Source organism: Gracilinanus agilis, chromosome 2 (genome assembly GCF_016433145.1).
Source record: "Gracilinanus agilis isolate LMUSP501 chromosome 2, AgileGrace, whole genome shotgun sequence".
In the NCBI taxonomy this organism is placed as follows: domain Eukaryota; kingdom Metazoa; phylum Chordata; class Mammalia; order Didelphimorphia; family Didelphidae; genus Gracilinanus; species Gracilinanus agilis.
Window position 1 is genome coordinate 17,911,969 of NC_058131.1, and position 13,070 is coordinate 17,925,038.

At 40.1% G+C, this 13,070-nt stretch overlaps 1 protein-coding gene across 1 annotated transcript in view; it reads right to left on the minus strand.

The window, feature by feature from the left end:
• ADAM28 (ADAM metallopeptidase domain 28) overlaps positions 1-13,070 on the minus strand; it is a 140,763-nt gene that overhangs the window by 46,955 nt on the left and 80,738 nt on the right. Inside the window, exons 5-6 of the mRNA XM_044659258.1 lie at positions 12,743-12,819; positions 1,116-1,311 (exon numbers count right to left, since the gene is read on the minus strand). Coding sequence (XP_044515193.1) covers positions 1,116-1,311; positions 12,743-12,819 — 273 coding nt within the window. The remainder of the gene's footprint in view (positions 1-1,115; positions 1,312-12,742; positions 12,820-13,070) is intronic.

Genomic DNA, 13,070 nt, shown 5'->3' on the forward strand with positions numbered 1-13,070 from the left:
GTAGCATAGATACAGGTCCTTTGTTTACCTACAAACAACCCTCTTGGGTAGTGAAGCAACTTAGTAAATAAGGAGAGACAGGCAGAGAAAAGTGGACAGAGAAAAGTTTTCTTTGAGACCATTCTAAATGTCTGTTTGCCTCATGGCATCCAGAAGAGCCACCTTTTGTTTGGACTGAGATCAGAGCCCTCCAATCAAAGGGGCTTAGGAAAGGGATACCACAAAGAGAAAAATTAGAGTAGGGTGTGAGACATTGTTTTTCATTTCCTGTATTATATAATAGGGAGAATTACTATGTATTGCTCTGTCCAGGATCTGGGTCAGAGATGTCATCTAATTGGCTACTTTTTGCGTGTTCTTGGTCTTTAGGAATCTCAAACACTGTCTTCTTTTTAATAGAATTTGATAAATAAATAAAGGAGACAAGGGTTCTTTTCTCAGGAAACCTCACCTGTCAGTTTGGGGAAGGGCTGAGGGTCTGCTGGACCGCCTCTCAGTTAGCTCTCACCAACTAAATATGTCTTGGGATGCTCAAGGGAGGAGCTATATAATGAGTTCCCCAAAATGTAGATCTGTACCTGGGGCAGGAGTTTCCATTTGTTTTATGCTGACCTAGAGAATCATTTGACCACAATTAGGATGTCTTGACCAGTCAGTTAATAAATTAACTTAAAAAATAAAAAAGAGAACTTTAATCACTATCATGGGGAGGAATTATGTCTCTTTCCTCAGAATTCTAGTCTGCAAAGGCATGCTCTCTAGCATGAAGCTGCTCCCAGATCACTGGGAACTTGACTAAGAGAATGGCTGGCCATATGTGGCTGGCACCTTTTCTTTCTCTGGCACATTTGTAATTATTTAATACACAATTATATTTCAGCTACAGTCTCCAGAGAATCTTAATCATAGCACCAACTACTGACTCAAACCTCAATGGTGACAACAGCAATCCAATCAGATGAGCTGCTGGGTTAGCTAGCATTGTGGTTTTCAGTTGTAGAGGCCAGGGCAGCCAGGAAGGCCTGTGTGCATTAGGGTGGTCCCTTTGAGGACTTTTTTGATTCACTCCTTTTCTTAGTCAAGCATAGAGAAGGGGCGGAAAGCAGTGTCCTTACCATGGCATTGTTGCCTATCCTCACAGTCCTCTCCATGAATGGTTCTTCCTCTTCCACCATGTCTACTCCACAGGATGTCTCAGGAAGGTTCTGTTCCTGCGTTTCATATGTGTACAGGGCATGTTCTTGTTCTTCTTGCTCTCTTGGCCCCCATGGCTCAATGAAGTAATCTTTTTCCTGATGTATAAAGAATCCCCTGAAAGACAGCAGAGCCAACCAAGCCTTTCTCAAATGGTGCTTAATATTTGTATTTTAAAATGAGATTCTTGGCCCACTAAGACCACAGAACCTCAGAGCAGGAAGGAACCTCAGCACATCCAACTCATACCTGAAAATTAATCCCTTTAATAGCATAGCCAGAAAATGGGCATTCAGATCCCTCCTCTCCTTTGAGGAGGAACCACCCACTATGTCCCAAGGAAGTCAAGCCATCCTTTGAACAAAGTTCATTTCCAAGAAGTTTTTCCTCACATCAAGCCTAAACTTTCTTCTTCAGCTTTCCCCCATTGATCTTGGTTCTGGGTCCAAGTCACATTTCCCCCACCACCCCGACATCTTTTCTTCTCCAGGATGAATATTGCTAGTTCCTTTAGACAATCTCCAAATGCCATAGACGCTAGATGTCCTGGCTTCTCCCAAGTTTGCCAATATCTTTCTCATGGATCTGGAAACTAAAAGGACTTGAAGGAAGCACTTCAGTCAGATATTTAGGTGGGTATTTCCCTTGACCTCTTGACAGCTCAGTAAGCTCGTCAGTGTGGTCACCAAATTCTCACTTGTGTCAGGCCATCCAGAAAGATCTTTTTGGCTCAATCAGACTCACCATGAGACTCACCAGGAAAAGATTGTCATTATCTAGTTTTGACAAGCCTTAACAAATTTTCTGCCACATCTTTGAATTAATCTTCTCCCCCTGCATATCACACAGGGCAAAGAGCTATAAATCCCTCTGCTGTTGGTAGCAGATGGACAAATAGATGCTTCAGTATCCCTGACTAGGAGAGTCTTCAGCCATCACAGGTTAAGTCTTTCTCCTCAGAATCTTTCTAAGGGGCAGCTGGGTGGATCAGATCTAAGTCCTAGGTTCAAATCTGACCTCAGACACTTCCTAGCTGTGTGACCCTGGGCAAGTCACTTAATCCCTATTGCCTAGCCCTTACAGAGCATCTGCCTTGGAACCAATACATAGTATTGATCCTAAGGTGGAAGGTAAGGGTTTAAAAAAATCAAAAGAATCTTTCTAGCCTACTACTCTCCTGAAAGTCTCTAAAGAGGCACACCCCTATTCCTTGAAGAATATGTACCTACTTCCACCTAGAAAAGATATTCTTTTTTTTTTAACCCTTGTACTTCGGTGTATTGTCTCATAGGTGGAAGATTGGTAAGGGTGGGCAATGGGGATCAAGTGACCTGCCCAGGGTCACACAGCTGGGAAGTGGCTGAGGCCGGGTTTGAACCTAGGACCTCCTGTCTCTAGGCCTGACTCTTACACCACTGAGCTACCCAGCTGCCCCCAAAAAGATATTCTTAAAAAGGAGATGTGTGAATGTATGTGGATGTTTATGAGTACACATAAAGTCATTTCAAAATAATTGGTTTCTTTTGTGATTCTATGCACTCTATGCCTTGCAAACTTTACTCATTATTTCTTGGTACCTAGGCATACTAGATATCTAGGTGGCACAGTGGTGACAGCACTAAGTCTAGAGTCATGAAAGATTGCCCTTCAAATACTTGAAAACAATTACTAAGTCATGCCCCTCCATCTTTTCTCCAAGATAAGCAGAGCAAAGTGACTTGCCTAAGATTATGCAAGAAGTAAGTTCCTGAGGCAGGTTGCCTTGAAGCCTTTGGTCATAATTTATTGGCACCTAAGTGGCACACTAGGCATCTAGGTAGCACAGTGGTGACAGCACTAAGTCTAGAGGCAGGAAGACCTGAGTTCAAATCCAGCCTCGGGAACATACTAATTGCATGATCCTGGGCAAGTCACTTTGCTCTGTTTATCTTGGAGAAGAGAAGATGGTGGGGACATGACTTAGTAGTTGTTTTCAAGTATTAAAAGGCAATCCTCTGGAAAGGAGGGTATTTTAACCTCATCATGCCAGAATTAAGATCAATGGGAGAAATTAAAGTAGGAAATTTAAGTTTGAGATAAGGAAAAACTTTCTGAAAATGAACTTTGCTCAAAAGATGATTTAACTTCCTTGGGATATACTGGGCTGCACCTCATCAAAGGTTTTCAAGAAGGGGCTGAAGATAGATGTCTCATTATTTATAAAATGAGCTAAAGAAGCATATAGCAAACCACTCTAGTATCTTTTCCAAGAAAGGCACAAATGGGATTACAAAGAGTCGGACACCTTTCCAACATCTTAAAAACAATAAAGGTGACATACTGTATAGATCATGGGGCTTAGAGCCAGGATAGCCTGAGTTCAAATCTGATCTCAGGAAATTTCTAGCTGTGTGATCCTGGTTAAATTATTTAGCCTCTGTTTCCAAAGTATCCTCATCTGTAGAATGGAGATAATAGTACCTGCCTCCCAGGGTTGTTGTTTGCATTAAATGAGATAATTCAAAAGTCCAGTTTTCACCAGACAAGAGTCTTGGGGGCAGGGCTGTGTCTGTGTTTGAATGAGTACAGCCAGAGATTCAGAGGGTTTTCAAAGAGGCTGTCCTGCTGCCATCTACTGACTTCTTTTATTTATATCTTTTCTTTCTTAAGATTATACAGGGTTGGTATGGCTATTCCATAATCAACATACACCTTTTCTTGGAGATAGTGAACAAACCATACACCAACCTTGTTACCAACAACCTTGTTACTAACAACTTTTTCATTCCCCAGTAACTTCCAATATTTTTAAGGTGTGTTTACTTGTCTCCTTGGCTATGGGATGGACGAATCAGTCCAGTCAGTGGAATGGGACCTACCAGCCTTTGAGGGCAATTTCTCCATTTATCATACATTGTTAACTACTGAATCAGGGATCAGGGAGGGTGGAGACTTTGAGACTGTTCTGGCCTGTTTTTGCAGGCACTTGTATATCTAAGTTAGGGTTTTAAAATATTTAACATTAACTCACTATTTGCTGGCTTGTTATAGGGAGACTTTAGGGGAATTTCTGTATTATTACATATAAAGGTGGGGCTTTTCCTAGGAGTTGGGGGGGGGGGCTTGTAAGGGTTCTAATAATAGCTGTGCTCTTCCTCTATATGTTCCTAATACCTACAATTGAGTTGGTATCTCTCCTGTCTCAAATAAAGTGCACAGACAGGAATTTATGAAGACATGAATAGAAGAAAAGGAAATTGATTATTTGCCTTAAAGGTCAATGAAGATGCATAAGGAACTCACCAGCTAAAAAGGCAAAGGCAGGGGATGTAAGATGCAAAAAATATGTGGCATAAATCTAGAAAAGTAGAATTCTGAGCACTAAAAACTAAGATTAACTGAGGCTGGTAAGGAATACTAAGAACAATAATAAAAATCTATATTCCCCTCAAAAATTCTAAGGAAAACGCAGATGACTAAAGAATGGACTAGATGACTTCTTGGAATGGATAAAGAGAAATATAGGATATTCTTTTGAATGTCTGTTTTCTCTGTCCAAAACAAAATTTTTTTGGACTGAAAAGAACAGGACAAAAATGTTAATAGAAAGTTTTATTTGTGAGAAAAATGTAGAGATAGCAAAGGAGCACTTTCCTTCAGTTGATGGAGCCAACACAACCTAGAAATATATATCCTCAGTTGCTTTCAGGAATCTTTAAAAATAGGAAGAATCAAATAAAAACACTGCAGGATTAGAGAAGTGCCAGTTATCAGATGCCTAAACTATGAGAAATGGTGTTGTGCCAATTATAAACCAGACTTTGATTCCTAGAAAATTAATAAACCTTTTGTTCTCTTTCAAGTCTAAACTTTGACATCCTTTGCAGAAAAAAAAGTGTAAAAAATGAGTACACTCCTACCCTTTCTCTCCAATTTAATAATTCACCTGATCCCTTATAAATATATTGTTAAAACAAAGGTTTGTGAATATCTAGAGAAAGAAGTGGTAATCCCAACCAACAAGACTTACCCAATAGGAATTCACGCCAGCATAACTGGACTTCCTTATTTGACAAGATTTCTAGGTTGGTAATTCCAAAGAATGCTATAGATGCACCGAACGATTTAGATGTTACAAAGTATTTGACCAAGCCACATAAATGATTCCTTTTTTACAATATAGAGAGATAGATGTGGGATAAATAATAACACAGTTAGATTTGTAGGTAGATTTGTAGGTAGATTTTTAACTGATTGAATGGCTAGCTCCAAAAGGAAATCATTCATGATTCAGTCTCAACTAATAAGAAAGCCCCTCATGGAGTGCAACTTGGTGTGTTGTTGTTTACAATCTAAATTTATAAATCAGATGAAGATCATTGGTCTAATTTTCAAAATATACAAAGCTGTGGAAGAGAATAGGGTAGAACCATTATCCCCAAATATCTCTCCATTCTAGACTATTGGCATGAATCTAACATGGCAACATTAAATAGGGATAACTATCAAATGTTACCCCTGACTTGAGATATTCAAATATTTTAGGTTGAAGATGATGAGATGAGGATGAATGGTGACATGAATTCATCTATAAGAGAGAATGCATTAAATGCATGGTGTGTGGCTTATTCAAAAGCATAGTAATAGAAGAGGCAACCTTAAATTCTGGGATGAAGTTAGTCTATTTGACAGACTTGGTGAATTCAAAAAAATGAAGAAATGGAATAAGTCTAAAAAGGAAGCCTGAAGAAGTATGATACCATTTGAATTCCACCAGAATGTGAGGGCAGAGCCTGGTTTTTCCTTTCTGTATCCCCAGAATTTAACATAATGGTTGACTTAAATGTTTATTGATTGATTGAAGATCTTTAAATATTAATATGAAAAGATTATGGTTTTTCCCAACAGGCAATTTGGGAACCAATCAAAATCCTTGCACATGGGAACAAAATAGACTATATTTATGAAAAAATTATTTCTTCTCTACAGGCTAATTCAAGATTTCCAATAGGTCATTGGAAATATGAGAAGGGAGGTAAGGAAAAAGGTTAAGGCTGGATTAATAAATCTGAGAATCATCTGCATAAAGATGATAATGGAATCCACAGAAACCGATGAGATTACAAAGTGAAATGGTATAGAGGGAGAAAAGAATCATGGAGAGACATCCAGAGTTAGCAAGACTAACTTAAAGAAGATCAAGCTAAAAAGACTGAAGAATGGTCATAATAGATAGGAGAAACAGGAGAGAGTAGTGTCACAAAAAGCCTATAGAGAAAAGAGGATGATCAACAGAATGAAAGGGGCCAGAAGACCTAGAAGGATGAAAATGGAGAAAAGGACAATGGATTTAGCAATTAAGAGATCAATAGCAATTTTAGAAATAGTAGTTTCTTTTGAATGATGAGGTAGGAAGTCAGACTGCAGAAAGATAAGAAGATAATGGGAAGAAAGACTACATCTACTCCTTTAGAGATTCACCTAAATTAGCCTCTTTATATTCACTTTTCCTAAGTCTGTCCTCTTGGGTTAAAAGGAACAAGCCTAATCCATGTTCACTTTCTTCTGTGTTCCTATAACTTTCAGAGCAAAGAGGCAGACAAATTTCTGTTCCACTATAGCCCTCCAAATAATTAGTATCATAGGATTATCCATCCAAAGATGGAAAGGATCTCTGATATTATCTAGCTTAAAGCTTTCATTTTCCAAATAAGGAAACTGAGATTCAGGAAGACTGTGACTTATCCAAACTCACACAGGTAAGTATACAGCAAAGCCATGATTTGCACCAATGTCCTCTGACAACAGGTTCAGCATTTACCATATAACTACTTGAAAACCACCATCGTGCTCCTCCAAAATCCTCAAATTAACTTCCCTGTTTCCATCAAGGAAATTTCCGATGACATCATTTTTTCTCTCTTACAATTCTTGTCATTTTCCTTTGGCATATTTCATCTTTTCAATATCCTTCCATAAATAAAGCAGAAAATGTGGGGCACAGGATTACAAATAGGGTTAACCTAAAGTAGGATACAGAGCAATGAAGGAAATATATTTGAAACCCTTCTAGATCCAATTTCATTTAAGTCCTAGTGTAACTGAGCTCCTTTTGCAAACAAATAAAACAAAATCCAGTCTAAAATATAGTTACATGCAGCTTGCTATTTGAAACTGCTTGTAAATAGGCAATAATATTCCATCTTTTGCCCATAGGTAACATTCCATCTTCCCCTGTAAGCCTTTGTCAGAGTGGGCTGCCATAGCAAGCATTCATGCTCTCCTCACCTCCGCCTTAGAGAATGGCCAGCCTCTGGCATGGTAGAGTTTCAGGGCTAGTACTTTTAGAGTTAAGACTAGATTCCCTCTGAGGTATCTTCCATCTTTAAATCATTCATCTGCTTATTCACATTCTGCCCTTACTGAAATGTTTATAGAACAATGGATAGAAAGCTAGAAGGGATTTTAGATGCCATTAAGTCATTTTACAGATGAGGAATTTGGGATAGAGAAAAGAAGCTTGAGCAAGGTAACACAGCTATTCTGCGATCAAGGCAGGATTTGAACTCAGGTCTTCCTTATTTTAAGCCCAAAGTTTTATCCACTATACAACTTAGCTGCCTCTATGACTTCACATATAATTTACATTTACTCATCTTTTAAAATATTGGTTTATGCCTCCCCCAAAAAAATGTGAGCTTTTTGAGGGTAGAGTTGATTTCATTCCTTCTGTTGAATGCCTGGTTCCATAGATTATACACAGGAGGTGCTTAAGAAATGCTGCTATACTTGTCCTTTGAACCAGCCTTATGACTGCTGGGTTTGTACCCCAAAGATAATAAGGAAAAATACTTCTACCAAAATATTCATAGCCATGCTCTTTGTGGTAGCAAAAGATTAGAAAAGATGGGAGTGTCCCTCAATTGGGGGGAGCAAATTGTGGTATCTGATGGTGATGGAATATTATTGTGCTAAAAGGACTGATAAACTGAAGAAATTCTATGAGAACAGGAAAGACCTCCAGAAACTGATGCAGAGTGAAAGGAGCAGAACCAGGAGAACCTTATACACAGAGATGGATACACTGAGGCATAATCAAATGTAATGGACTTCTCTACAAGCAGCAATGCAATGACCCAGGACAATTCTGAGGGACTTATGAGAAAGATGCTGTCCACATCCAGAGAAAGAACTGTGGGAGCAGAAAGGCAAAAGAGAAACACAAGATCGATCACGTGGTATGATGGGGATATGAGTGAGGTTTTGATGTTAAAAGATTGCTCCACTGCAAATATAAATAACATGGAAATATATTTTGAACAATGATACATGTATAACCCCGTGGAATTGCTTATCAGCTCTGGAAGAAGGGAGGAAAAGGGGTGGGAAAAATCATGAATCATGTAACCATGGAAAAATATTCTAAATAATTTTTAATGCTGTTATATGGGCTGATTGGCTGGATGGTTGAATATAAGATCCTTGAGGCTATCTAGGGCACTTGAAGTTTTGTCTTTGTCTTTGCTTAGTCTTTATTAATCTTTCACAAATTAAGCAATCACATAATAAATATTTGTTGAATATTTAATGAAATAAAAGGAAATATGGTATGTCTAATCAAGAGGCTTGTACTTGAGGGCTCTGGGTGGTATCAGCTGGGTCTTTAGGCAGGGAAGGCTATCTCTTAGTACAGAGCAACTTAGATCAGCCAGAGATTGAGAGAGCCTGGCTGAAAGGTTTGTTCAGCCTCACTGCTGTTATTCAAACTCCCTTGAGGGGAGGAGTAAAGAGCCACTCACAACATACAGGAAGTGAAAGCTGGTTCACTTCCTGCCCAAGATGGATGCCTGTTTTAGCCCTCAAGAAATAAAGGAAAGTTGTTCTTCCCTCTTCAGCCTTTACCCTAGTTGTTGGTACAATGAATCACCAGAAGCTATTTGTATAAAGGCCAAAGGGGTTTATTGGAGCTAAGGGTGAGCTGAGGAAAAGTGGTTAGGGTCAGAAAACTGCTGCTAAGGGAGAAGCTGGTGCTGGGGCAGGGTCACAGAAGATGGGGATCAGGATGAGGGAGCCAGTTCCCTCAGCCAGGGATAATTTCACTGTCCTGATGTAATAAGGTTCAGCAGATTACTAGATGGGGTGATGGCTTGGTTTAGGTTGTCCCTGCCTGCCTACAGAAGCTAGTTCGAATGATTTCTACCCATCAAAATACCCTCCTCCCAGGGCCCAATGGGGAAATCCAGGGAATAGCAGGATGTCAAGGGAGAGGTCAAGGGAAATTAGGCAAAGCCCAAAAGCCCCAACAGCAAAAGACCCTCAGTTGGTTCTGCAGGAATATTTATAGTCCCAGGCTCCAACGGTTTTTGCCTGTGAGATCAGGGTCAACATTCCATTTCTTCATCTGTCAGGGTTGCTTCATTTGGATTTGCAAATGCAAGAGATTTTGTTGCAACCCTACATTGCAAATTAAATGGAATTAGATGGCTCTATGATCCCATCAGTTTGAGTACTCGCATCACTGGTATGTAGATGATCATCTTCACCTGTTTATTCCCTTGTCACGGATGATTGCTTCTCAGGTGTTTTGGGGAATTCTGCATATAGAGAAGAGTCAATCGTGGTGCTAGAGGCCTTCCTCTGGCAGCCAAGCTCCTTCCCTAATTTTGGTTTGGATGCCTTCCTGCCTATGCTTCCCAATCTCTCAATAATTCACCAGAATTGGGTTTTGAGTCAGTATACTCATGTCTGCAGTATTAGGAAGAGGAGGAAAAAAGGAAAGAAAAAAGGAGGAGGAGATGATGATGATGATGATGATGATGATGATGATAGTGATAGATTGAGGGATTTGAAAGAGACCATCAAGTATAACTAGTAAAATTCCTTTCAGTTACAGAGGAGAAAACTGGGGTCTATAGAAGGAATCATAGATTTATAGTTGGATGGTACCATGGAAACTATCTAATCCATTCCCTCTTATTTTACAGGTGAGGAAAATGAGACCTCAGAAAGTTTAAATGATTTGACCAGGATCACACAGTAAGTGACTGAAGCAGGATTTGAATCCAGGGTATGTCCAACTGCAGTGCCATAAATATAACCCCATGGTATCTAACAGGATAGGAATCATAGATGTTCTGGTGCAGGATTTGGGAGACTGAAGTGAGGATAGTAGAATGATAACTGCTCTTCTCACAGTAAGTAAGGTGATTCAGTGAAGAGTGTTGGACCTGGAACCAGGAAGACCTCTGTTCAAAGCTGGTGTCAGATAACCTGTATGACTGAGCAACTCATTTAATCACTGTCTGCCTCAGTTTACTCAACTATGAAATGGGGATAGTGATAACACCTACCTCCCATAAAATGAGATAATATTTATAAAGTGCCTGGCACAGTGTCTGTGGGAAATAGAAGGCACTTAATAAATGCTTTGATTTCTTCTTTTCCCACAGAACTTCCAGATTTATAAAATCCTTATAGACATTCTCAGCCTTGTTTCATCTTAGAGCAGAGGAAAAAATGTAGAGATGTGGAACATTAGCTGAGATGATCCTTCAAGGAATTTAATTGCTTGTAATTTGAACAACTACAGTGATTTCAGAGGCTTCCTTCAGAGTTTGGCAGAGTCCCCCAGTGCAGCCCTTTCCATATGTTCCAAGCAGAACTAACAGAAATCTCACATCAATTTTCCTTTTGAAAGTATGTTTTGTTTCTTTAATCTCATTATTCTGGCTATTCCTGATCCTATTCAGGGTTTTGTTGGAAAGATATTAGAATTGTTTGCCATTTCCTTTTTTCCAGCTCACTTTTATGGATGAGGAAACTGAGGTAAACAGGATGAAGTGACTTGCCCAGGATCACACAGCTAGTATGTGTCTGGGGCCTGATCTGAACTTAAGTCTCCCCTACTCCAATGGCAGTGCTCTATGCACTGCATCACCTAGCTGCTTCTTTTCAAGCCTATGACAACCTCACATCCACAGCAATGTGAAGCACCCCAATGATTCCCAGAACACAGCCCCATCCAGGACTACTTCTCCAAAAGTCCCACCACATCGATGACTAACAGAGAAGCTACAAGCCACTGACCACCTTGAATCCCTACCTACAGCTTCTTCACACAACATCTGAGAAGCCAGTCTCCCGTGACCTGCTTTACACAGCTGACCTCTTGCAGAATCTGAGGGTCAGATGGGTATAGTGGAAAGATCATTAAATTACAGATCAAAGGACTTGAGTTTGAGCTCCAGCTCTGCCATTTGCTCCCTGGGCCTCAGTTTCCTCATTTGTAAAGCAAGTGAGATGGACTTGATCTCCTCCAAGATCCCTGCTAACTCTAAATCATGTCTCCCTGTTCATTTCTAACCAGGCCTGAATCTCATCTCGCTTTCTCCATTCTGTCCTGAGGCAGAGCATGAAAGAACTCTCAGATGCCTTGGTCATCAAGCTGTTATAAAAAGGAAATGGGCCTAATCTGCTATGACATGCCATAGTGAGTGGGATAAACATTTCCCTTTTTCAGCACTCACAAATAACAACAGTTGGTCTTCATGTAGCTCCAAGTTTGGCAAATCACTGGCCAAACATTATCTTATTTGCTTTTCCCCATCCAGCCTCTGTCTTTCCTCTCCCCTTTTTTTAGACAATTCAAGGAGCTGGACTTTTGTCTTGTGGAAGATTGGTAGAAGGGGAGAGAAAGCTGATGTAAGGATAAACTTCCCAGCTATTGGCGCTGTCCAAAAGTAAAGCTGATCTCTCTGAGGAGCTAATGAGCAACCCATCCATGGTAGGTTTTAATCAAGCATTTCCAGGTCTTTCAACCGATACTCAGATGTTCTGGATCCAAGACCCTTCATCAGCCTGGTTCTTCTTCTCTGGACACTCTCCAGGTTGTCTATCCTAGACTAAAGCACCCCAAAATGAATACACAACTCCAGATGAAGTCAGATGAGGACAGAGAGCAGTGGGGCTCTCATCACCCTCTTTATAGAATCTAGAGCTGTCTTAATGCAGCTCCAAATTCCATTATTTTTTTACAGGTGGGGGTTAACACATGTCACTTGAATCATATTTAGCTTGAAGAATACTAAGACCTCCTGATCTTTCATCAACATGGGGAATTTCATGTGTGGACTAGTAGGTGCTGCATTACATCATCTTCTTTTTAACCCTTCCCTTCCATCTTAGAATCAATACTGTATATTGGTTTCAAAGAGGAAGAGAGATAAGGGTAGGTAAGGGACTTGTCCAAGGTCTCAAAGTTAGGAAATGTCTGAGCCCAGATTTGAACCAAGGACCTCCTATCTCTAAGTATGGCTCTCAAACCACTGAGTCTCCTCAGCCCCACTCCCTCCCATTATCTCATCTTTATCAGTGGATTAGAGCTCTGAGACTTCTGATGAAGACTGGGAGAGTCCATGTCAAAGACATGTCTAGAAACCAAGTTCCTCTGCCTCCAAAATGGATCCTCTTACACTCTGGCACAAGGCCTCCAAATAGATTTGTTAATGGGACACCGACAAGCTCATTTCTCCTTTACAGATGTATTCCTTAACTACTGTGGAGAACTCACCTTAGACCCTGGCAGGTGCTCACAGTGGCTGTAAACATCTCTTCATTTAGCACATGTCCCTGGTAATAGCAATTTTCCTGGAGGGAAAAGAAAGAAAGCAAAGGGGATTCTAGTAGTGCCCACTCATTCTTACACAGGACAAAATTGAGATTTGGAAACAAGAATAAAATGAGGACAAAATGCTTACATGGCCAAAAATTAAAAAAAAATTGTAAATAACCGAGATTTTGCTTTCTTTCTTGGTAACTTTCTCTCATTCTCTCTCTCTCTCTCTCTCTCTCTCTCTCTCTCTCTCTCTCTCTCTCTCTCTCTCTCTCTCTCTCTCATA